Below are 22,726 nucleotides of genomic sequence, written 5' to 3'. Positions count from 1 at the left end.
GCAGTGGAGGCTGCCCAGGAAACTGGGCTTCTGCAGTTTTCTGCCTGTATTTGGGTGGATTTTTACTTTACCTCCTCCAGGAACTTCCCAAAGAATGATTTCTGTGTCAGACAGCTGTGAGAACAGCAGTTCTTCATCTGCTGGAGCATAAAATGCAGATTTGTGCATGACACAGGCAGTGGCTGTGCTGTGCTGCTGCCTGGCCTGGGCTGGGAAAAGAGGGAAGCCCTCAGCCTGGATCACCCTCGCTGGCCCTGAGCACCCATCTGCCATGCTCCCAATACCCAGGAACACCAGAAAAAAAATATGTTCAAGATAACCACTATTCAAACCACTGATGCATACCCCAGCTTCTTGGTAGCAGCCAATGTCATAGTTCCTTGGAGGCAAAGTTCAGAGGATGGATCCTATCCAGGATGAGCACCTGCCATGGGGCTGCAGGGAACCTCCTGTGCTGTGAGCACCCCAAGACTGAGCCTTGGTGGTGGCTGGTGCCACACAGAATCACACAGGATCAGAGAATATTCAGAGTTGGAGGAGACCCACAAGTATTGTTGAGTGCAGCTCAGCACACAAGCAAACTCTTCTCTCTCTTCCCATGCAGAATTGGATTTTTCAGCCTTAAATTCTAGGAATATAGTTTTTCATTTATAGATATTCAAGATATCTTGACTATCTGCAGATGAAAAACTGTATTTATAGAGCTATCTATCTATAGGTATTTACCCATATAGATTTTCATATATAGATACCTCAAGATATTCATTATAGATGTGCCTGAAATATACTTTTATAAGAATAAAAACCTTTGTAATTTCAGGAAAGTGTGGATGCTGGCATTGGTGGGTTGCTCAGCTGTAATTCCTGAGTAGCTTCTGTGCCTGTGGGTGGGAGCTGACTAAGGAGAAGCTCTTTAACCCCACAGCTTCAGCACAGATTTGCTCCTTGGTGGTTGCTGGTGTCATCTAGCCTGGTTTGGTTGTTCTCCTCTCATCAAGAGTGGAAATGTTAGGACAAGTGTTAGGTCATTTTGTGTTTCAAAGGCATTTCATACTGGGGTTCACATCTGCCTTGGGAAAACCCAGAGAGGAGCTGCAGTGAGTGGGCGACATTTACAGTTTAAGTGGCACACTCAGTAGAAACCTGTCCGGCTCAGACTGGCTCTGATCTGTCACTCCCAGCCTCCATCTGTCCTGCTGCTCCAACCCACCAAGGGCCTGCAATAATTCCAGAAGAAGTTCAGCCATTCTCCTCTGGCTCAAGTGGTCCATACCTTTACCCAGAAAAGATATCCAAGTGCTTTTTGACTGAGCTGGGGATTCAGCAGCTTCTAGGCAGATGAAACAGGGCTCTGTCTCTGTCAGGTAGATTCTGCTACATCCAGCAAATGCTGCTTTTAGTTATTTTCACCATTTCTTTGCATTAACCACATGGGAAGTAGCTGCTGCAGAGCCAAGTAGTGTTTGTACCTGACAAGAGCCCACAATTTCAGACTCGCCACCCTTCTCCTGTGGCTTTGCTGCATTGTTTGTTGCTCTAGTGGTTCATGTGGAGCTCACTAAAAGTGCCAAAGCTGGGAGACACAGCAGAGCTGTCCCTCCACAGGCACAGCAAGTGCCACTGCAGGCAATTTCCTCAGCTGCTCCTAGGCCATCCCAGGGGATGAAATTGCTCGGCAGGCACTCGGTGTAGTCCACGTGGCAATGCAAACCAGCCCAGTGGCACTGCACTCCCAAAAATGCTTTCCCCAGCACTGGGATGCCTGCCCGGAGTCAGCAGTGTCCCGGCTGGAGCATGCACAAGTGGGGTGTTCACCATCAGGATCTTGGCAGTGGCCATGCTGGGGCCTCATATTTCTGCAGAAAAGAGCAATTCCCATGTGCTGCTACCACAAAAGCTGTTCCTTCATGCACAGACCCGTGTCACTCTGGGTCACCTCTGCTCCCTGTTCCAGGGACTGGTCTGGGAGAGTTGGAGTGGGCTAGGGAAAAGCCTGTCTGCAGCAGGCTGAGTGTTGTTCCTTTATGAAGGCTTTATTTATTTACAGATTTATTTTGCCAGGTCCAGCCTAGCTCCCACCCACCAGCTGGCTGGGTGAAGAGCCACCAGGACAGGCACACAGGGACAACCCAGTGTTGTTTGAAGGAACACGATGGCTCTGGTGCTCTGCACCATAACCACCTGCCCATGGGGCTGGAGTGCCAATTTGCCATCAAACTAGACTTGAAAAGTCATGCAGTTATTGTGGTAACATCTTCACACTGTTTACATCACCGAGCAAAACCCCTGCACGCACAGAGCCCAAGGAAGCTGGTCCCCAGGCTGCAGTGGCGCTGGGCATCCTGGCATGCTCGGGGCCCATGTCCTTATCCCTGTCCGTGTCCCCTGTCCCCGTGGCCGCTGCTGGAGCAGGAAGGTGGCCAGCAGGGCTGTGCTGCCCGTGCAGCAGCAGCGAGGAGCAGCTCCCCCGGAGCAAAGCCCCTCTGGCTGCAGCAGAGCCCGCACCAACCGCGGGGGGAGCATCCGCGGGGGGACGCGAGCCCTGCTTGTCTTCCTGAAGCCAGCCGGCCCGGATCGACCGCAAAAACCCCGCAGCCTTCCGAACAGCAGCCGAGCCTCGAGCAGAGCTGTGTCGGGGGTGGCGGGGCAGGCAGGCAGGGAGGCAGGAGCGGGAGCAGCGCTGCGCTGGCCGGCTCTGCGGGCAGCGGCTGCCATCTGCGGCTCCGCCCGCCCCGGCCCTGCCGCCGCTGCCCGCCCGAGGTGACTCATTGCTCCGCAGCCGAGAGGATGCTCTCCGTGCCGCCGAGCGATGCCTTCGCTTTCCTCCCCTCCGCAGGTGAAGGCGCTAAAAGCCTTCCAGTACCCAAAGGGGCTGCAATGATGCCGGAGAGGGACTGTAAGAGCATGGAGTGACAGGGAAACGGGAATGGCTCTAGGCTGATAGGGGGGTGGATTTATATTCGAAATTAAAAGGGAACTCTTCCCTGTGAGGGTGGTGGGACTCTGGCACAGGTTTCCCATAGAAGCTGTGTCTTCCCCATCCCGGGAAGTGTTCAAGGCCAGGCTGGATGGGGATGGGGCTTGGGGCAACCTGGGCTAGTGGAAGGTGTCCCTGTCTATGGCAGGGGGTTGCAAATGAGCTTTAAGGTTCCTCCCAACCCAGTTCTAACTGTGACTCCAGGAAAATTGCACAGAGGCCTGATGGTGGCTCTGGGGGATGGCAAAGCAGGGGTTGACCCTGCATGGCAGCAGCAGTACCACAGCTCCTCTTCTTTGTTAGGAGGGAGTTATGTTCCCTGCTCTGATGATTTGAGGACACAACTACTCATGCTGGAGTGGGAACTGGGCATCCCCCAGTGCTGCTGAGCTGCACCAGAGCTCAGCTGTGTGGGGCACTCGGGGAGTGGCATCAAAGCCAGCAAATGGGCTGGGGGCTAGGGATGAGAGCAACAGAGCTGGGGCTGGGTTGGGGCAGAGGTGTTTCAGTCCAGGCTTTTCTTTCTATTTATGTCTGATCATGAAACAAATTCACCTGTGGAGCATCTGGGCCTGTCAGTCCTCTTGCTCAGATGGGGGCTAAGAGCATCCTGAAAGGGGCTACAGCACCCATGGGAGGCCAGGCTCGGGAGCAGAGCTCTGCCAGCCAGAGGTGCAGGCAGTGAACAGTGTCAGCCTGCCCACTGCCCTTGGCTCCCGCTGCGGGCACAAGCCTTCCCCAGCTTTCTCTGTTTCAGGTGGCATTTGTTGCCCCACCACAAGAGTTCTGGGCTCTGACTTTTTGTCTGGCATGAATCAAATTCTAGGAGCAAAGTGGAAATGAAATTGCTGCCTGTGGCTGGCTTTCCACTTGTACCAGATCGCAGGAGCACCCTCGAGGGGACAGCCCTGCTCTGAGTGTCATGTCCTACAGGGGGACACAGTCACAGCCCCACACATTCTCGCTGGGAAAGACAAAGGGGCACAAAATGAAGAGAAGGGGATGGGGTATTTTGTCAGCAAAATATCCCATCCCCTGCTCCTGCTGCTCCCCTTCTGAGGGGTGCAGATGCTCACTCCAGCTGGGTTTAGCCTGCGGCTGAGTCTGGAAGGTGCTTCAGTTGCTGCTGCAAACAGACTCCTTGTTCTTTCCAGTCATTCAGCAATGAGACAATTCCTTGCTTATTCACCCCATCAGTACAGCCCTCCAGGTCCACAAACCTTTCGCCTGATTCCCTCATTTCCAACAAACTGCTTTCATTGGTACATTACAAAAACCAAAAGGCAAAATGAGTTTGTACATGCATGACAATTTCACTTCTGCCAGCCCCCAGCATCGCAGCTCTTCAGCAGCCAGCAAACACCACCCTCAGACTGGAAAATCAGCTGAAATATGATTTCTGTGAGGGCCCCAGTGTGATTCCTCGGGCCATCAGAGAGTGCTGCCACCTGCCTTAGTGTAAGGTAATTCTGTTTGCTGAAGCAGCTGTTGTCCACTCAATTATCAAGAGGTGAAAACCCTTAGCTAAGCCAAAGACTTCTTTATGAAAAGATTAAAAAAAGGCCAGCGAGCAGTCTCAGAAGCCAGTCATGGCATCCTGTGTTCCCCCACCAGGAAGCAGAGAGTTATACTGAGTTTCAGCTCTCAGGTCACATTTTCCAACAGGCAGCTCTGAGCCAGGGGCAGCAGTGATATGTCCCTTGGTGTCAGGTGTGGCTGTTACTGCACCATCACTGAATATCCTCTAATGCTTGGGATGAAAAGCACTGCAGATGACTGTCAGGGGGCTGGTGGGATGCTGGGTGGGAGCTGTGGCTGTTGATGGAGTGAGGGAGGCGCAGCCACTCTTGCCACACTCTGGTTGTGCCAGTGCCATGCCGTGCCCTTGCCGCTCCCAGCTGTGCTCCTGGAGCTCAGCTATTTATGCTCCTTTATTTATACTCCTCCTTCCTCCTGGTGTGTTTATATGAGCTGGTTTGGAGCTGTTGTGCACCACACACAGAGGACTGGGGAGATGCTCGCAGGCTTCAGATCAGAGCAGTGACCTCAGTCCTCATGGCTCAGCAGACATCTTGCTCTTGCTCTGCCAATAAATGTGCCCTGTGGCTGACTGTGCCTTGGCATCCTCGTGACTCAGCCTAAAATCTCAGCCATGGGTCCTTTTGCTGCTAGGAGAGAGCTGGTGCCGAGCAGGTGATGCTCGTGGCACAGGGATGAGTGTCCCCAGCCTGCCTCCGGCCACACAGTGATGCTGCTTGGCCCTGTGCTGCTCCAGAGCTGCTCCCTGTGGGGTGGATTAAAAAACCTGATAGGAACCAGCTCATTCCTCATGGCTCTCCAGAGCAGCCCTTCAGGGGGGCTGGAGCATGCCCGGTCTGCGTGCTGTGCCGAGCACTCCTGTGTCCCCCAGCATGGCACCTGGCTCAAGCTGGCTTTGGCAATGCAGGGCACAAGGGCTGGCATCCCTGCTGCTGTGCTTTATCCCCCAAACGTACTCATTTTAAAGCCAGAGCTGCAAAAAATTGCTGATTTCCCTCTTTTAGAAATGCTTTATTTATCCTGCTTTCTTATTAAGGGCAGGAATTCATCCCCTGCCTGACAGTCGCTCTGTGGAGTGTCAGTGTTATTTGTGGTATCCCACACAACAAACACCTATTTATAGCTCAGCATTCTTGGAAGGGGTTTTGGTACCTTGTTGTCTGCAGGGAATTTTCTCTCTTGCAGGGTACTGCACTCCAGCCTGCTCAGGGAGATGTTTGGATGGAGGCAGAGCACGTGGCAGGTCCATTCCCACATGGATGCCTGGTGTCCTAAGCAGCTCTCTCCTGAGAATAATTTTCCTAGGAATTATGGCTGCAGATGTGTTATTTTGCTTTCTTGACCTGCCGTTTTTTCCCCTGGAAAAACTCCATTTCATTGATCTGACCATTTGGAGCTCATTGCAGGGCTGCTAATGACCAGGTGTAACAGCAGTATTTTAACCTCTGCATTTTCTCCTCGTACTCAGTGTCAGCATTATAAAGTACCACTTAAAATGTAAGCACAGGCAGTCAATTACTTTAATCTTTATTACATCTGAATGTACAGCAGCTACTCCTGAGGAAAAACACTGCATCTGATACTCAGCAGAGTGGGTTTAGCTGGGAAACACCATCCCAGCACTTTGAGAAATGCCAAAATCCCACCACTTTGGGAAGCTCCATCCCAGCACTGCACACACCAGCAGAACTCAGACTCCCCCGGGGCTCCTTTCTCAGGGCACCCACAGCACAAACACTACCACCAGCACCTGACTTCTGATTTTGGAAGGGAGCTGCATTCCTCTTACCACCTAATTCCCCTATAAACTCTGCTGCTTGCATGATTTATACCTGACGGCAGACCAGGTGCAGGATCTGTGCCCATAGCACCCTCTCATGGATGAGGGACGGGTATGGGCAAAGCTGTGGGCCCACCCTGTGCCCCCAAAACTTGGCTGGGGGCTGGGCACCTCCCCACCATGGCTTCCTGCTGGATCTCCAGCATATTTGGCCATCTCAGAAGAAGCAAGAGCTGCCTGCAACCAGTCCCAACTCATCCCCAAGCTAAGTTGCCATGGGAAAACGTACCTGTTTAAACCCTCCACGAAAAAATGCCTAGTTAGACCCTCACGAGTCTGGTTTTCACTTGTGCATTAAACAAACAGGGAATGAGTTTGTCAATTAGAGTTTGGGATGGGCAAGATGGCAGAGGCAGTGCTTGTGAAACTCTTTGGATCAGGCAGGGTCGAGACTGGCTGCAGCGGGATTTTTCCCTTGTTTTGTGGGTTAGTCATAGGTTTGTTTATTTTTTTAGGGATTTTTTTTTCTTATTCATCTGTTGCAATCACAGCAGACACATCATTTCACAGCCCTACATGGATATCCAAGACCAAGGAACTATTTTTAGTGCACAAAATGTCTCTCCTAAATGTATTAACTTTGGAAGAGTAAACATTAAATATGGTCTCATCACATTAGAGGCATTTATGCAGAAGTACAGCACCAGCGGTTTTAATGGCTAGGGGAAATTATGTTATACCACCAGCACTTAATCAAACACAATAAAACAAGGTCTTACTGCAATTCTTTCAGGGTAAGCTGAAGGAAAATTAATTCCTTTCCACATCCACTGCTGATGATTTACTGACACCGGGGGGTATTTGACCCATTAGTATTTATGGTGGCACTTGCAATCTGTATGCAAAACATATAAGGACTAGCCTAACATTTATTTTGCAATTAAATTGAAATGATTCTTTGGCTACTCGCTCCAAACCGAGGCATTCAGCACCATCTGTGCTGAGGATACCATAGGCAAGCCCTGAGTGAGTGCCACAGTGAAGCCCTATGTGCCCTAACTGCCTACAGATACACGTTTAATAACAGCTTTTTTAACTTTATTGAGGAATCATTTCTCAGGTTGGGCTGTAGGATGGTGTGGTGCTGCTGGTGGAGCCCCAGTGCCCCAGTGTCCCTGCTCTGTCAGCAGTGCCCTTCGTGGCTGGTGGCTCTCCTCTGGTGATGGTGAGGGCAGTGGAGCTGCTGCCTGGGGTCTGGTATTCAGGGTTGGGAACTCCCTCCTGCACCTCACTCCTTCGAAAGGCAGCTTGGGGTTTAGCAGGTGTCTGTCTGAATGGAAGATGTCAGATATGAGCTGCTGGGCTGTCCTTGGCGAGTTGGTTTTGTTGTCAGCTTGGTTGTTTTATCTCCTGTGAAAGGGGGTCTCTGGGAGAAGAGGTGACATGGAGGTGATGTAGTCTTTTCAGCAGCCCAGAATTCTCTTCCTTTGCTTGCAGGCATTTCTGTTCCATTCCCCACGTCCATTTCCATGATACATCCAGCTAGACCATCCCAGCCATCTCTGGTCTAATGCAGGTGCCAGCAGGCAGGGTTGCATCTTCCCAGGGATGCATCTTCCCAGGAACTTGGCCAGCTCTCTCTTCCATGAGCCTTAAATATTTTGGAGACAAAATCCTTGCCAGTTTGTAAAGATGATGCCTCATGTTCCCAAGCATCAGATCTCTGGGATCCATCTGGGCTTGGCATCATCCCCTTGGACATTTTGGGGCTGGGAAAGGGGTTGCTGTTTCAAGTTAAACAGTAACAGTCAGGCTGGCCTTGCTCCCTGCTTTATGGAATTGAACTCCTGAATATCTCCCTGCCCAGAACAGATGAAAAACTTGCTACAGAAGGTAACTTTTGAGCTGGCTTTTTGACAGGTTCATGCACATTGCTGTGGGCATCCCACCTGCACTGAGGGACTCTGGGGACTAGACTGGAGTTTGAGTTCATCACTGGGGTGCCTGGAGAGCTGTGAGCAAGAACACAGCCCAGTAATAAAATCCTTAGCTTTTAGCAATAAACCAGTCTTTTCCCTTTTCATTGAAGAGCTAAATGTGAGGCCATGGTAGTTGCTCCACCCCCCAGAAAACCCATCTCAGATGAATGGTTTTGCTCTGTCTTCACTGTGCACCATGACCTGCCTGATTAATCACCTAACAAACAAACTGAATGAAGTATGTCTACTAAGTAGCTCATTTTCCTTCAGCAGCTTGGGCACTAGGGCAATTTTACAGAAGATGAATGTGCCAGTAAAGGCCAAATAAGGTGGAAGAGCCTTTCCTTAATGACTTGAATATTTGCTGAAGCAAGGCAGGACCCTTGCCGGTGGCCTCCAAACCAGCCAAGCATGCACAAGATGTGGATCCCATTCAGGTTTTTAAAGCTGTGTGATGAGCCCACCACACTCCACAGGTGGAGGGTCAGGCCACCAACCAGAGCCCATATCAGCAGAGTCACAGTGGTTTGGGCTGGGAGGGACCTTAGAGGCCCTTTAGTTCCCATCTCCTTCCAAGGGCAGGGATGCCACTCACTGGAGAGGCTGCTGGTTGGTATCAGCAGGATGCAAGAGCTCTTACAAACAGGAACACATCACTGCAGTATTTTGGATTTCACAGCTTGCTTTTGCTCCCATGAATAGCAGATCTAGCAGTGTGTTTCCCTGCCTGTTAAACCAGCTCCTGGTGCAAGAAGCTGTTCCTCTGAGCATCCTGTCTCACAGCAGGACTTCCTCTGTGGGCTTTGCTCCAAGTCTGCAAAACGAGACTTAAATCTCCACCAGACAGGCAGCTACCTTGAATTACAGAAACTTTCAGGCATGGGGAACTTTGTGAACATCCTCTTGCTTGGGCTTGCCCTTCCAGCTGTTACAAACGTCTCCAGCTGTGCTTCCCAAGAGCTGGCTAAGATTTGGCAATGGAAATGCAATGGAAGTTCAAAAATGTGCTACTCACAGGCAGAGTGGCTGCATCAGCAGGGCTGGACCAGCCCTGCATCCCCACAGAGCTGCATCCCTGGGATGAGCTTGCTCTGTGTGACCATGCTCACTACACCAACACGAGGTACACAGAAAACACTGCTTTATTGACTGCATTAGCCAACACATTGAGGAATGCAAAGGGGTTTCTTTTCATAAGCAATGGGCCATGGTCCCAATGTGTATTAAAGCATACACTGTATCTAAACAGGATGAAAATAATGGCAGACAGAGCTATTCCAAGGCAACACAAATAGCATGCATAATACAGTCTCACACAGAACGAGTTTGATAACATTATATTGCTTTAAGGATTAACTAACATGGAAAATGTACAAAAAGGAGAAATAGGTTTTTGCATTAATGAAAAATACATTTTTTCTCTACAAAGGAATTTCTAATACAAGAAAATAAATATTGCAACATAAGCCAAAAATAATTTAAAATTGCTCTTTTCAATATATTTTCAATATTTCTCTTTTGTATTAACAAATGGCACATCACGTTCTTTGAAACAAAGAAAACAGAAGGGTTTCTCCTCCTGTGACATTCATATCGTTTCCTGTAACTGATGTGAAGTGGGTTGTTTTGAATGTGGAATGGTGCAAACTGCAGGGGATTTCCTTAAAGAACAACCAAACCTCATGCCCTGCCCTGTAGCAGCATCTTCCTGCAGCCTGCATCCATCCTGGCTCCATTCTGCATCCAACCTTGGGGCAAGCTCCATGGGACAGCAGGCATCCTAACCCCATAAAATAGGTGCAAGGGAAAAATCAAATAAAAGAAAATAAAAATCAAAAGATGGGTGTGGGGAAAATGGGAGTGTGGAATGGGAGCTGTCCTGGGGAAACTCCCTCAACCATCAGGGTTGGGGCTGGTGAGGGGCTATGCTCCATCAGGGAATGATGCTTTCTGCATCCTCATCTCAACAGTGGCTGCTTCTCCAAGGAAACAGGTGCTCTTACAGTGCAAATGTCGATTCCTGCAGTTTATACATCTTAAAAGATAACATTTCTGTACTAAAATAAACCTTTTTTCTTCTCTTTCTATTCATTTCAAAATACATTTACATTAACATCAAAAATATTTTCCTTGTGCATTTTCTCTCCAGAACACCAGACTCCCCTGCTCCCAGGACGCTCCAGGCAGGGATGCTCTGGGATGGCTGCAGCCATCCTGCCATGGTCCAGCCCTTGCTCAGCCCCAAAGCTCACCAGAGCCCTTTTCCTCCTCTCTATCCCTGTCATCCCATTCTTCTCCCTGCGCCCCACCAGCTTGCTTATCTTTTCCCCCCCTCTCCTGATAGCAAAACAGCATGCCTGATGTTTCGGGAGTGTTTCAAACTGTGCTACTGCCCAATGCTGGAGGTGCCAGGTTGGTTGTTCTTTAAAGTTTCCCCATTTTTGCTTTCCTGTACTGAGAAGACAAGTAGTGCAGAAGCTGATGAATGGAACTGTGTACAGTGAAATTTGTGGATTGCTTTTTTTTAACCATAATTGAGTGAAGCACACGGAAGCAAGATTCATTAAAAGGCAGCATATTGATTATTGTTATGACTCGTATACTAGGATACTGGAGCTAAAGCTAGCAAGCCTGATAAGATAAACTAAGTCCTATTTACTGTATTTAACATTATCTGAACATACTGAGCCTTAATTAATGAGCAGATTTTCATTTCCAACCTCAATGGATTATGCTAATTTGTAACAAAGGTAGTTCCTGTTTTGTTGGTATTTTGCTGTTTTTTAGTTTTCTTTTTTTTCTCCCCACTAATAAGTTGTGTCACATTTTTCCCATCTGAGGAAGATTCCTTCCCAGGCACGGTCAGTCTCAGCCAGGTGAGCGTTGGGCTTAGGCAGGGCTGGGCATCCCACCCGAAGCCCCCGCCGGTCGCCGTGTCTGGGATCAGCTGGGCTGTCATCGCTGATCTTTGCTGCAATTTTATCAATAATAAGGACTTTGGAAGGCTGATAAAGATGATGATCTACTCTAAAACATCAATTGAAATAGTATCAGAGTTTCAAAAAGAAAGCTCACAGTGAAATGAGCAAAAAGCATCGGAAACCAAAATGGCAGGATGCGGTCTCGGAGCAGCAGCATCCCTCGGAGCAAGCCTGGAACCTAACGCCGCAGCAGTGTGGTATGAGTGTGTCTTTAGTCCTTGGTTGCTAAATAACTTCCAATTTTTTTTTCGTAATGACAAGTTTCCGGTTTCTGGCTGTGCTGCTTGACTGTCAAAATATTTCTTTGGCATCCACAAAATTCTTTGACTGATTGGTTTGACAATTGCAAGGTTTTTTGTTTAGTGATGGGTTTAACCGGTTGCAGAAGTGTCCCAGGTTTGGGTTGGTTTTGTTTTTTTTTTTTTTAGTTTTTTTTAAACATTTTTTATTTTTAAAAAACAACAACAACAAAAGTTTCAGTGAATTCCTTTTTTTTTTTTTTTGTTCCCTGAGCTCACACTGGGGTCACTCCAATAAAACACGTAGCATGACTTAACTGTGACCTTTGAAGCCAAAACCGAAGTAATGGTGCAATTAAGTGCAAACATGGAAATTCGCCTGACTTATAGGTAACATGGGCTTTTAAACAACATTTAAGGCTTACTGGGGACATTTTATGCATTAAATTATTGTAATATTTATAATGTCAGCTTCTGTGAATCACCCCTCCACAACGAGTCAACAGCTTGTAACCAGGATTTAAGGTAAAAAACAAAACAAAACAAAACAAAGGATGGAGAGGAATAAATTCACCATTTCCATTGTAGCATTTAGAAGGAAAACATAATGGTGGTGGTAAGGGTTGCCATTTCCCCTCAGTGACGGCATATTTGGCCTTGGGGCCATGGTTTTGGTTTGCAAGGGGGATATCAAATGTGCTGCCCTGGCATGGTGGAACCATGGCAGCACTGGAGGGAAGCACGGGCAAAAAAATTGCTCAACCTCCCGGGTGACACCAACCCTGACTCCCCACGGTGGTTTAAAAGGACGCTTTCCTCCTCCATCCTGCCCCACATTTCCATTTTCCACTTGCTGATCCATTCACCTGAGTAAATCACTTCAGTGTTTTTAAGAACCTCACTGGGGGCATGGACAGAGAGGACTTTTGCATCCTGGCCCCTGGACGGATCCCAACCAGATGGAAAGGTGAGGGGAAAAATAATGACCAAGAGGTTTTTTTCCCTAAAAATAGAAATGTAACATTGCTCTCTTCCACCCCAAGCGTTTTCCTCCAACAAGCTTTTTGTGCTTTAGTCATTATTTATTTTAGAATCGCTTATTTCGCTTCCTTCTCTCCGCACACACAGGTGGGAATTTCCCCTCCCACAGCCGGCCACTGCCGGACCCTCTACTCGCTCCCCGCTCTGAGGGCAACCGTCCCAGGCAGAAATCTGCCCCTCATTAAATAATGCCCATTAATTGAACCGTCATCCCTGCAGAAAGCACGGGTACCGGCACCCTCCACCCTCTCAGCACCCTCGACATCGGTCCTGGCGGGTGCCGGCTCACGTTCCCAGGAAGTGGGGTCTGGCAGGGAGCCGGGGAGGGACCACTGCTGTCCCAGTCGTCGATGTTGGTGAAGCTGAAGCTGTATCTCAGGCGTATCGAGAAGAGAAAGACAACAGTGCCGAATTTCCAACTATATACACATATTAAAAACCCCCCTCGCCGCAATACCAGGCAGAAATTGGACATGGCAGTTGGAACTGGGTTGAGGCCTCATCGAGCCGGCGCGGTCGGAGGAGTTAGGACGCCAGGATGCTCATCCTGACGATGTCCTCGCCGGCCGCGTCCAGCTGGCCCCGCTGCGCCCGGCTGCCGCGGGACTCCCCGTCCGAGTCGCTCATCTCGGCGTCTGAGAAGTATCCGTCCGTGTCGGCGTCGAAGCGACGCAAGGGAGCTCCGCCAGCACCCTCAGCCTTGGGGGGCTGCGACCGCCGCGGCCCCCGGCTCTCCTTTGGTAATTTGAACCGCACGATGGTTTTGGGGCTACCTATGGAGTCAGGCACTTTGGCCGCGGGGCTGGGCTCCGTCTGAGCGCAGCGTGGCGTCTCCTCCTCCTCCTCCTCCTCCTTGCTGACGCAGCCCCGTGTCCCAGCAGGGGGATGAGGCTCGCTGGCTTTCTGGAGAGAGCCCTTCCTGGCCACCTTTTTGGCCTCGCCCGTCCCTTTGCGGTCGGTGGGAAGCTTTGCTGCCCCTTTTTCCGACTTGCTCGGCCTGGAATCCAGAGCGAAGGGCTTGGCGGGATCATCCGACAAGTTGCTGGCGTTGTTAGTCCAGGGCTCTGAGCCCTCTGGGTGGCCCCCACCCACTGCAGAGGGGCTGCTCCTTGGCAGCTTTTTCTTAGTGTTCGTTCTCGTTCTGCTTTTCACTTTCTTTGTGGTCTCGCTCTGCCTGAATGGGGACCTGAGGGAATGGTCCATCATGAAGCTCAGCAAGGTCTCCTCATCCTGCAGGAGCTCCTCGGAGAGGCCAGGGGTGCTGGCCTCATGGTGGGCGTTGTTGAGTGACCACTCGCTCATCGCCATGTTCTCCGCAGTGATCTGCACTGACTGTGCCAACCAGCTGTTGAAGAAGGTCCCATCGATGGGGAAGGAGGTTGACAAGCCTGGGAAAAACAAGAGGGGAAGATTGCCTCAGAAGCCAGGAACAGGAACAGCCATGTTGCCCTCTATCACCATCACCCCCTCCACCAAAAGTCCCTGGCACTGGAGAAACACTCGAAAGATCAACTGTAACACACCACACCAGATCCAGAGCAGGGTTTACTCCAGCACTAGTGCTGAACATGGGGTTCACTGGGGTCACAGCACGACATCCAGGGCAGTCCCTCACATCCAACTCGCTACAAACTTCCCTGAATCCAAACCAAGCTTCTTCCTTCAGCGAAGATGACAAGGAATGACACATCCCAGCACAGGTGGAAACATTTTCATGCAAAGGTGGAAGACAAACAATTCAAGTGTAAGTTAAAAAATATGGTGACAGAGCAGGACTTGTGCCCAGACAGGGGAATGACAGCTTCCCCAGGAAGCAGCTGCTGCAAGGCCACCCCCAGAGCTAATCAGCCAGCATGACGATGGGACCACTGCTACATCTGCAGGTCTGAGAACATCTCAGAAGGCATGCAAACTGAAGAAGAGGAGCAGAGATGAAGGCTGGAATGGAAAAAGCTGAAAAACTTCCTGATAATGATCATTGAGAGCAAGAGTGAGCACTGTGGGCTGGGCTAATTGGGTCCAATTATCAATGGGAAAGGTGCACACCTACACAGGCACAGGCAGTTTTGATCTCTGAAACAGAAACCCACAGGTTCAACATTTGAGTTGGTTTTATGGATGGAGGAAAAATGAGGTTTGATTTTGGATTTCAGGAAGAGCTTTCCTTTGAAACAGTCAGTCTAGCAACACAGAGGGAAAGAGCAGTGGCCTGGGCAGGGTGACTCAGGCCCACAATGTTTGCTGGTAGCTGTGTTAGCCTTCCATCACCCTCACCTGTGAGCAGCAACACAGGCTGTGACCCTGCACCTCCTGCAACTCACCACAGCCTTTTTGGAGCAGACAGCACCCACCCTGACAGCAGCCCAAGGCAGGGAAGGTGAAGCAGGACAAGGATGAACTTTGGCCATTGTGTGGTACCCAGACACCAAAAAGCCCAAGTTCTGTGGGCAAGGGCACTGCCTATCCCACCTTCGTCAGCCCTGCTCTGATGACAGCAGCACCAAGGGATGCTTCAGGCCCTTCACAAAATGCAGGAGGTAGCAAGACCTTGGTGAAACTTTGGGTCAATTTGCCCAGTTTCCCAAGCTCATAGCCATGCAGCTTTCCTCTGAGATTCTCCAGCCTCCACTGTTTGCTGGAATTTGTCCCAGTAAATCCAAAACTTCTTTAGCGAAGAAGAGAGCAGAGACAGAATGAGTGCAAAAGCCCCATTTCCAAAGGTCCAGCTCTGAGATGACCAGAAAGCAGCATGGTCAGGTGAGCAATGTGCAAAGCAGAGCAAGGCAGGGTGGTCCAGACCACGAGACCTCCCACAGAAACCCCCTGTACCCCCTGGAGGGTTTTACAGCATCTCCAGACTGCCTGAGAGCCTCAAAGGACCAGTGCTCCCCTGTGCCCTGGCAGCTAGGCACACATGAACTTATCACCTTCTGCCTCTGCCAGTGGAAGTGGCAGCACCAGAGGAAGTCAAGCAACAACCCAACTCCATGTAAAAACCATATGCAGTTATCAAAGACCTTGTCCAAAACAACCTTTTAGGCGATGGGGACCTGCTGGAGGTGGCTGAAGCATCTGTAGGGCCAGGCTCCTCACCCTCTGAGCAAATTCAAGAGATAGATGTGCTTTGTGCCTGACTCCTGGATGTTCCTGCACCACTGGCACAACCAACGTCGCCGAATTTGCCATGGATGGCACACGAAACCTCACAGCCCACGTGCTGTACTCACCATCACTGCACAGCAGAGAAGGCACAGGGGAGCAGCCCTACCACGGGGTGGGTAAGTCTGATTTTATCACCTGAAAGTGACATCCCGCTCCAGCAGCACATCACAGGTTTTGTAACACATTCTCCCAGTCCTGGAGCTACCGAGGGGAATTTTAAATCCCCTGCCCTGACAGTGAGCATGTTTCTGAGCCAGCCTCTCTAGTAGGACCTGGATAATTCAGGCTGATTCCCACAAAAGATGGAAAGCGTAACTCCACCATGTTACATGCAGGAGGGATCAGGGGCTGGGACTCTTAACCCTGCTCCCCAAAACAGGGAGCCTCCAGCATCGCGGGTCAACTCTGCGCCATAAAATCAGACTTACCCAGTTGTCCCAAAACAGTTTCGTTGACCGATTTCCTTTTCTCTGTCTTCTCAGGACTATTTTTTCTACCATCTCTTCCTTTCCTTCTTGGGTCACTTTTCTTACCCTTTGTCTTCTTCCCAGTTTGTTCTGGCATTTTTTAGAAAAAAAGGAAAACGCCGTGTGAGAGGAGGCATCAGGGATGCTGCGGTGAGCGAGTCCCCCTGGGGCACACCCCTGCAGTGGAGACCTGCAGCAGACCTGCAAACAACTCCAAGCCAAAGGGAGAGCAAGGGCCATTCTTTGGCCAGCTGAAGTCTAAGGTCTCCATGTATTAAGAAAATCTTAATCCTGTAGGTTATAAAAAAGGGAGATTTTGGAGAGGAGTGGCCACAGGAGCAGCCCCACTGAAGACAGGTGACTTGCTGGAGATTCTACAGCCACAGACCTGGACCAGGACTACGGGGTGAAGACCCACTAGGGAGTAACCCCAAAACCTGCTCAGACACCTTGCAGGAGCCATGGTGACCTACAAACCTGGTGCTGTGTCACCCACCCACCAAGAGCATCTCCAGAAAGGATTCAGCTGCACAGCCAGACTGACAGAGCAAAGGTACCAGCAGTTGTAAAGCCAACCTTGATCTGACATTTTGACAAAACTGTGCAGGAGTGAAAAAACCCCAAAGTGATATAGGTACATGAAGTAGGAAAGATGACCAGGACTGCATGTGGAAAGGTAGGGATCTAACTCTCAGCTGTAAAGACATTCAGCTAAAAACTAGCATTTCCTAAATGGCTTTGAACTTCTACTGGATTTATTCCTCTTGGGTAAACAGGACAAATACCCTATAAAAGTACAACTTGTATTGCCAAGTAAAATACTTTCAGCACTTTTAACTTACTCTGTTAGGCCATTCTCCCCCAGAAGTCCATGCTAAAACTTCTGTTAGTTTTCAGAGAGGGAAGGATATTGCCCTTAAACCAAAATGTGGGTGGCTCATGGAAATGGAGGCAAGAAGGCAGTTTTTCAGAGTCTGGCCCATAGGCTAAACAATGATCTTAAGGAAGAAATCAGTTTATTGTGTCAGCCAGCAGCAAAGCCTCAGCAGAGAGGCCATGGGGTGGACGGGTCAGAGGAATAACCTCAGCTCTCCCCCTCCAGCAGCAGTGGAAATGTACTGGGTGGGCAGGGGAGGGAATTTGCATTGCACCTGCCCGAGTCTGAATTAACAGAGGATTTACAGTCCTGGAGTTGCCAGCCAGGAACCCCTCCTGACCAAAGGACTTACAGAAAGAAAGAAATGCAAAAGCAAATTTGGTATTTGCTACGTTCCTGCCAAGTAATGGGAGGAAGGCAGACACATTTTTCACTTCGCTTACAAAATCAAAATCTAACTTTGTTTAGACAGCACAACGGGGCTAAAGAGAAACCCGAGCAGCACTTTTTGAAGAGGAACCTGTCAAAATAGTAGCCGTGTTTCAAAGCCAGACAGTGTTTACTTTCCACTCAGTGCAAGAAAAATACAGGGAAGAGAGGAAGGTTCATTTTACACGGTAAGTTCTCACTGATTTTATTAAGAATCTCCTGCTTAAATGATCATTTGACAGCGGGAAAAATAAACCCCTCCTGTTCTGAGTTTTGTGTGGGAGCCGGTCCAAAAAAACCTTAGTGCCAAAACCATCTTTGGAACAACCCCAACAGACATCAGTTAATGGCTACTGTAACAGCAGCTAAAAACTGGCCTCATCCTGGACAAATGATGGAGACTTCTTCCTTTCTCCCAGGAACTCCAGGTATGGAGAGTGTCCTGGTCAGGAGCTGTGGGGGGAGGATGCTAACAGAACCATTCCCCCCTTCCAAACCAGTAAGTGCTTTGTAAAGCTGGAAAAGGCAGCAGTGAGTTATCCAAAGCTCTGGTTCCACTGGATGCTGAGTATCTGCAGCTCCTGGTGTGGTCTTGGCAAAGGAACTCCTCCTGAGCTCAGGACACTCTACAGACGGATGCCGAAAGGCACTCGGGTCCCTCATGTCCCCCTGGCACGGGAAGGACCCAGATGCCCAAACCACCTGGAGATCCCAGGACCAATTTCCTGGAGCTGGGCTGTTTCCCTGGCAGCAGGGACTCAGGGGAGCTGGGTCCCAGAGGAAGCAGTCAGTCCCTGCTCAGGCTCAACCAGTAAGTCCATCCTGGGAGAGACAAGCAGCTCAGCTCAGCTGGTTCAGAGTGGAAAAGTGCAAACGCCAGCCAGGCAGGGCAGGAGAGAAGAGCATCTGCATCACAAGGTCTGAAGTGACCCTGCACAGCAATCCCCACCCAAGCCACCCTCCCACTGGGGGTTTGTCTCTGATCACTCACCTTTAGGCAGAACAAACATCATGGGCACAGCAGCCAAGCTTTTCTCAAGTACACCCATAAGATTTTTGGGAAGGGCAATCGCATAGCACCGACACTGAGCAATGCAGACAACCCCAAAACACCATCAGCAGAGCCTCAACACAGCTCCCCATCACTGGCTGGCATCTGCACCCCACTGGTGAGGCTCCCAGCTCACCTACTCCCATTCTCCCTGGGAGGAACTGCGGGCTCCCATCCCACTGGTGCATCAGAGAGAGGGTTTGAACATGTATCCCCAAGGCATTTTGGGGACATTGAGTCCCCAAGGGCATTTCCAGCTATCTAACACCTTGTCTGCAAGAGAGAAGAGCTGAAAAACCTGTCCTGGTGAACTACCCTGTGCCTATCTCCTTCTGAGAGCTGTGAATGTTGGGCTGGGTTTGCCCAGCTGAACTAAAGAGCATCCTGAAGTCCCCTGTGATGCCTCCAAAACCCACAGACGCTGGCAGTGACAGCACATGGCAGGTGGTGCTCCTGCTAGGGATGCTGCTGGCTGGGGTGGTGAGGTGGGGTCCAGCTCAGGAATAATGTGCACATTATACCCTGGGTGCCAGGGAATGGATGTGCAATGTGGGGTCCTCCGTCGGTGCAAACACCATTTTGTGTGTGTTCAGGCTGCTGAGCCGTACCTCTGGTCCAGTAGGGACAGGCAGAGCAGCACAGAGTATGACAGGGACTGGGATTTGCAGGACCCACATCAGCCCAGAGCACACCCTGGGGCCCCAGCCCGCCTGAGCCCCATCGCTGCCTGGCCGTGGCTATCAAGAGGAATTTGCATGGGCCTGAGTCACAGACATCTCAGCATACACATTCCTCAGCCTCCAAAACTTCAGTCAAAGGAGACTTTTGTCAAGGAAAGCTCAGCCCAGACAGTTCCTGAAGAAACCCCAACCATGTGATGGCTTCAAACACAACTCCAAAGCCACAAACACAACAACCGTCGGAAGCAGCTGCCAAAGCACCAGATGCTGCTGCTGGAAAAACTGTTCTGCAGCCACAGGGTCTGCTCTGCCCTGCCACCGGAGGCACAGGAGGAGAAGGAGGAGGGAGCAGGAGCTGTGGGCTCCAGCAAGGAAAAAAAAAGTAGGACAAAAGGAAACCAGCTTTATTTCAGCTCCTTAATAAGAGTTGGCAGAGGCTTTGCAGTCAGCAGCATGATCTCCACTAAGGGGTATGTGAAGCAGGATCTGCAGCTGACCAGAGCTAAAGGAGCTGGTCTCCTGGAGCAACAGACTCCCCACCAGCAGCTTAACCCTTGATTCTTGACAGAAAGCTCAAAGGCATCTGCAAAGAGCCTGAAGCAGGGCTTCCTTCCACCCTGTGCCAGGGAGCCAGCTGCAGAGCAGCCCCATGCCCAGGATGTGCCATCTCCTCCCAAGCAGTCCCAGCTCACAAAAGTCACCAAATACTGTCTTAGCATCCCCACCTAAGCAAATGCTTGGTCCTTCTGACTGATTTCTGGGAAGGGGAGGATCAAAAGGGATCTGTGAAAACAAATAGCTCTAGCACTCCAGTCAACCAGAGTCTGGCTTTATTGAGTGCTTCTGAGTCAATATATGAACTATGCCAAAATAACATATCAGGGGAGGGGGCAGCTCTGGCTTTCCTGGCACACAATTTGGCTTCAATGGGAAGCATCTGTGAGAACAAGTTTTGCAGTACTGACCTGGGTAAAGATCTTTCTCAATAAGCTTCATCTGGAGATGGAAGATCTGCTCCTGCAGTTTACAAATGGTGTGTTTCATCTTCTCCCGTCTTGTCACCATGTAACAGAGATTTCTAACCTACAGAAACACAAGAAACAGTGTCTGGTTTAGGCAGGGTCAAAGCAGGTCCCCTCAATCTGTTTTGCTGCTCCCCCTGCCCAGGGAAATCCCCGCTCCCTGGGATTCCATCCTTTTCACCTCACCAGCAGCTGTGCTGCACTCCTCCCATGGCCCTTGGGGTGAGCCAGGGCTAGCAGTGAGGGCTCTTGATCCAAACTGTGTGGGACATGTGGGAAAAACCATGCAGGGAATAATTCCAAGCCCAAAGGCCTCTGTCCTGGCTCCAACAGCCAGGACCCCACGGTGGGCAGGGAAGGCTGGAAAGGAAGATGCTGTAGAAGGAGCATTATAACACAGTCATGGAAAGGGCCAGCACCAACCATCTGAGCACTGTGCTGAGCCCTTGGCCCAGCAGCTGCATCATGCACATGTCCTGTACAAAAAATGCCAAATTCGATGAAGCAGCTTGGTGCTGCTTCAGTCAACGCACCAGTTCTCATACACAAATTGCACCTTCAGCAGGGAGGGATAAACACTCTTCCCACAGCCAGTGCAGGGAAGGGACTGAGCTGGGATGGGGATGTCAGAGCCTCACAGAGCTGCCCTAAAGCAGATACCAGGACAAAGCACAGAAAATACAGCAAAATACCCCAGTGATGCTGACCCAGGTCAGCAGCTGCAGCAGCTCCCTGCCTCAAATCTGGCCCCTCCATTTGCTTATTCACAGTTGCTCCACAGCTACCTGCAAATCACTGGTGCATTTGTCCCAGTTCAAGAACTTCCATTAACCATGGCAGTGGGGTTGGAAGAAGATGATATTTTAAGGTCCCCTCCAACCCATTCTATGATTATCTGAAGCTCTAAACACAAACAGCAAAGCACAAAATATAACTGCTCATGTGAGCCAGTGCAGCAGCAGCAGCTAAACCCTGCTGCTGACAAACACCCCCAGTAGCACAAGATGACAGAGCTGCTGCTGATAATTCCTGGCACCTGGCACTTGATGAGTTTCAGTGCCATGCTTCTGCCAGCCCCACGTAAGGGTGGCTGGAGAGCCAGGCTCTGGCACTGCTGCCACAATGGACATCAAGGCTTTTGGAGCAAGCAGAGGCTTTCAGCTGCAGAGCATAAAATGCTAATGGCAGCTAACAGGATTTGACAGCATTTACTCAGCTTTTTGATGCTCTGAAAGAGCAAAGCTGCCTGTAATAAGGTAAGGAGGAGGTGGCCTGAATAGAGGAACATGCACATGGGATGTCCACACTCACATGTGACCCTCATGTCTTCGATTCCTCCCCCTCCTCATGCTCACACCCTTTCTCTGCAGGGAATATTTTCAGGTTTGGGGGACTGTCCCAGTGTGGCCAGGAGCCTTTGTGCCTCTCACAATGACACAGCAAAAGCCAGGACATCATCCCACGCTTACCTTGTATCTGGCACCACAGGCTGTGAGGGCAGCAGGACAACTGCAGTCAACCCCTAATACTGCCTCACGTAAGGACAATTTGGAAATGTTTAGGAAAAAAGGAAAAGAAGCTGCTCTTTTGTTGTTGTTGTTGTTGAATCCCCTAGCTGTAAATACAAGGCAGGGAGTTCTATAGTATATTTTACTATGTTCTCTTTTTTTCTTTCTGGATTGGAGAAAACATCAAACTATTTCTTTATGAAGAAAACAACTGCTTCTGGCAACCTGACTCTCCAAGAGTTTGGCCATATCTCTTCTCTATGATTTGGTATTCCTGGAAGAAAACATTACTTTAGCTTTGCTTAGAGACTGCTGGTATTTACCCACACTTACACAGCTCAACACCACCCAGTGCTGCTTCCCCAAGCCAAGTTTAGATGCTAGTGTGAAAGCCTGGAAACCACAGCTTTTTGTTAAAGTTAATTTAAACACCCAGTCCTTGGAAGAAGCTTTTTTAAATAGGCAAAGAGGGTTAAAAAAGGCCAAAAATAAAATGGGGGGACTGTATTAAAATTCCCAGGTAATAGCTTTAATTTGCTAACACTGTGAAGTACAGAGATGTCAGGGATTAAGAAATGACAGAGAGAACCACCATCACTATGGCTGTCCCCTTGTCTCTGCTCTCTGCTTCTGCCTCCCCAACTCCTGGGGACCAGGACCAGCCCCAAAATCACTTCTGCCAGATTAATTGCTGAAATTGTTAAAATCCAACATGACATCCTGTGAACACCCTCTGAAAGCCTTCAGAGCCTTCCAGGCTGCTCCTCTCTGATCCCAATTTGATGTGATTCCTCACTATTTGCAAGTGAAACAGGGTGGCAGTGACCCGCCAGGTGCAGGATCAGATACCAGAGATGCTCTGCCCACAACTGGATTTAAACCCCTATCACCCATCTGAGCACTGGACTTTGATCTGGCCAGTGTTTACTGTTCCACTCTTGGAAGCAGAACAAACAAACAGCTCTTCCAGGGACAGGCAGTGAAACCTGGCAGG

At 49.9% G+C, this 22,726-nt stretch overlaps 1 protein-coding gene across 4 annotated transcripts in view; it reads right to left on the bottom strand.

The window, feature by feature from the left end:
- Positions 1 to 9,399: 9,399 nt before the first annotated feature.
- The window catches only part of JADE2 (jade family PHD finger 2), a 73,796-nt gene continuing 60,469 nt past the window's right edge, over positions 9,400 to 22,726 (bottom strand). For 3 of the 4 annotated variants that reach the window (XM_038149838.1, XM_038149837.1, XM_038149836.1), the window contains 3 exons: positions 20,168 to 20,285; positions 16,127 to 16,255; positions 9,400 to 13,924 (listed from right to left, as the gene is read on the bottom strand). In XM_038149838.1, coding sequence (XP_038005766.1) covers positions 13,062 to 13,924; positions 16,127 to 16,255; positions 20,168 to 20,285 — 1,110 coding nt within the window. In that variant the 3' untranslated portion in view covers positions 9,400 to 13,061. The remainder of the gene's footprint in view (positions 13,925 to 16,126; positions 16,256 to 20,167; positions 20,286 to 22,726) is intronic. The other variant, XM_038149839.1, reaches the window with a different exon arrangement.

Source organism: Motacilla alba, chromosome 13 (genome assembly GCF_015832195.1).
Source record: "Motacilla alba alba isolate MOTALB_02 chromosome 13, Motacilla_alba_V1.0_pri, whole genome shotgun sequence".
NCBI lineage: Eukaryota > Metazoa > Chordata > Aves > Passeriformes > Motacillidae > Motacilla > Motacilla alba.
This window is presented reverse-complemented; position numbering and strand designations above follow the sequence as displayed.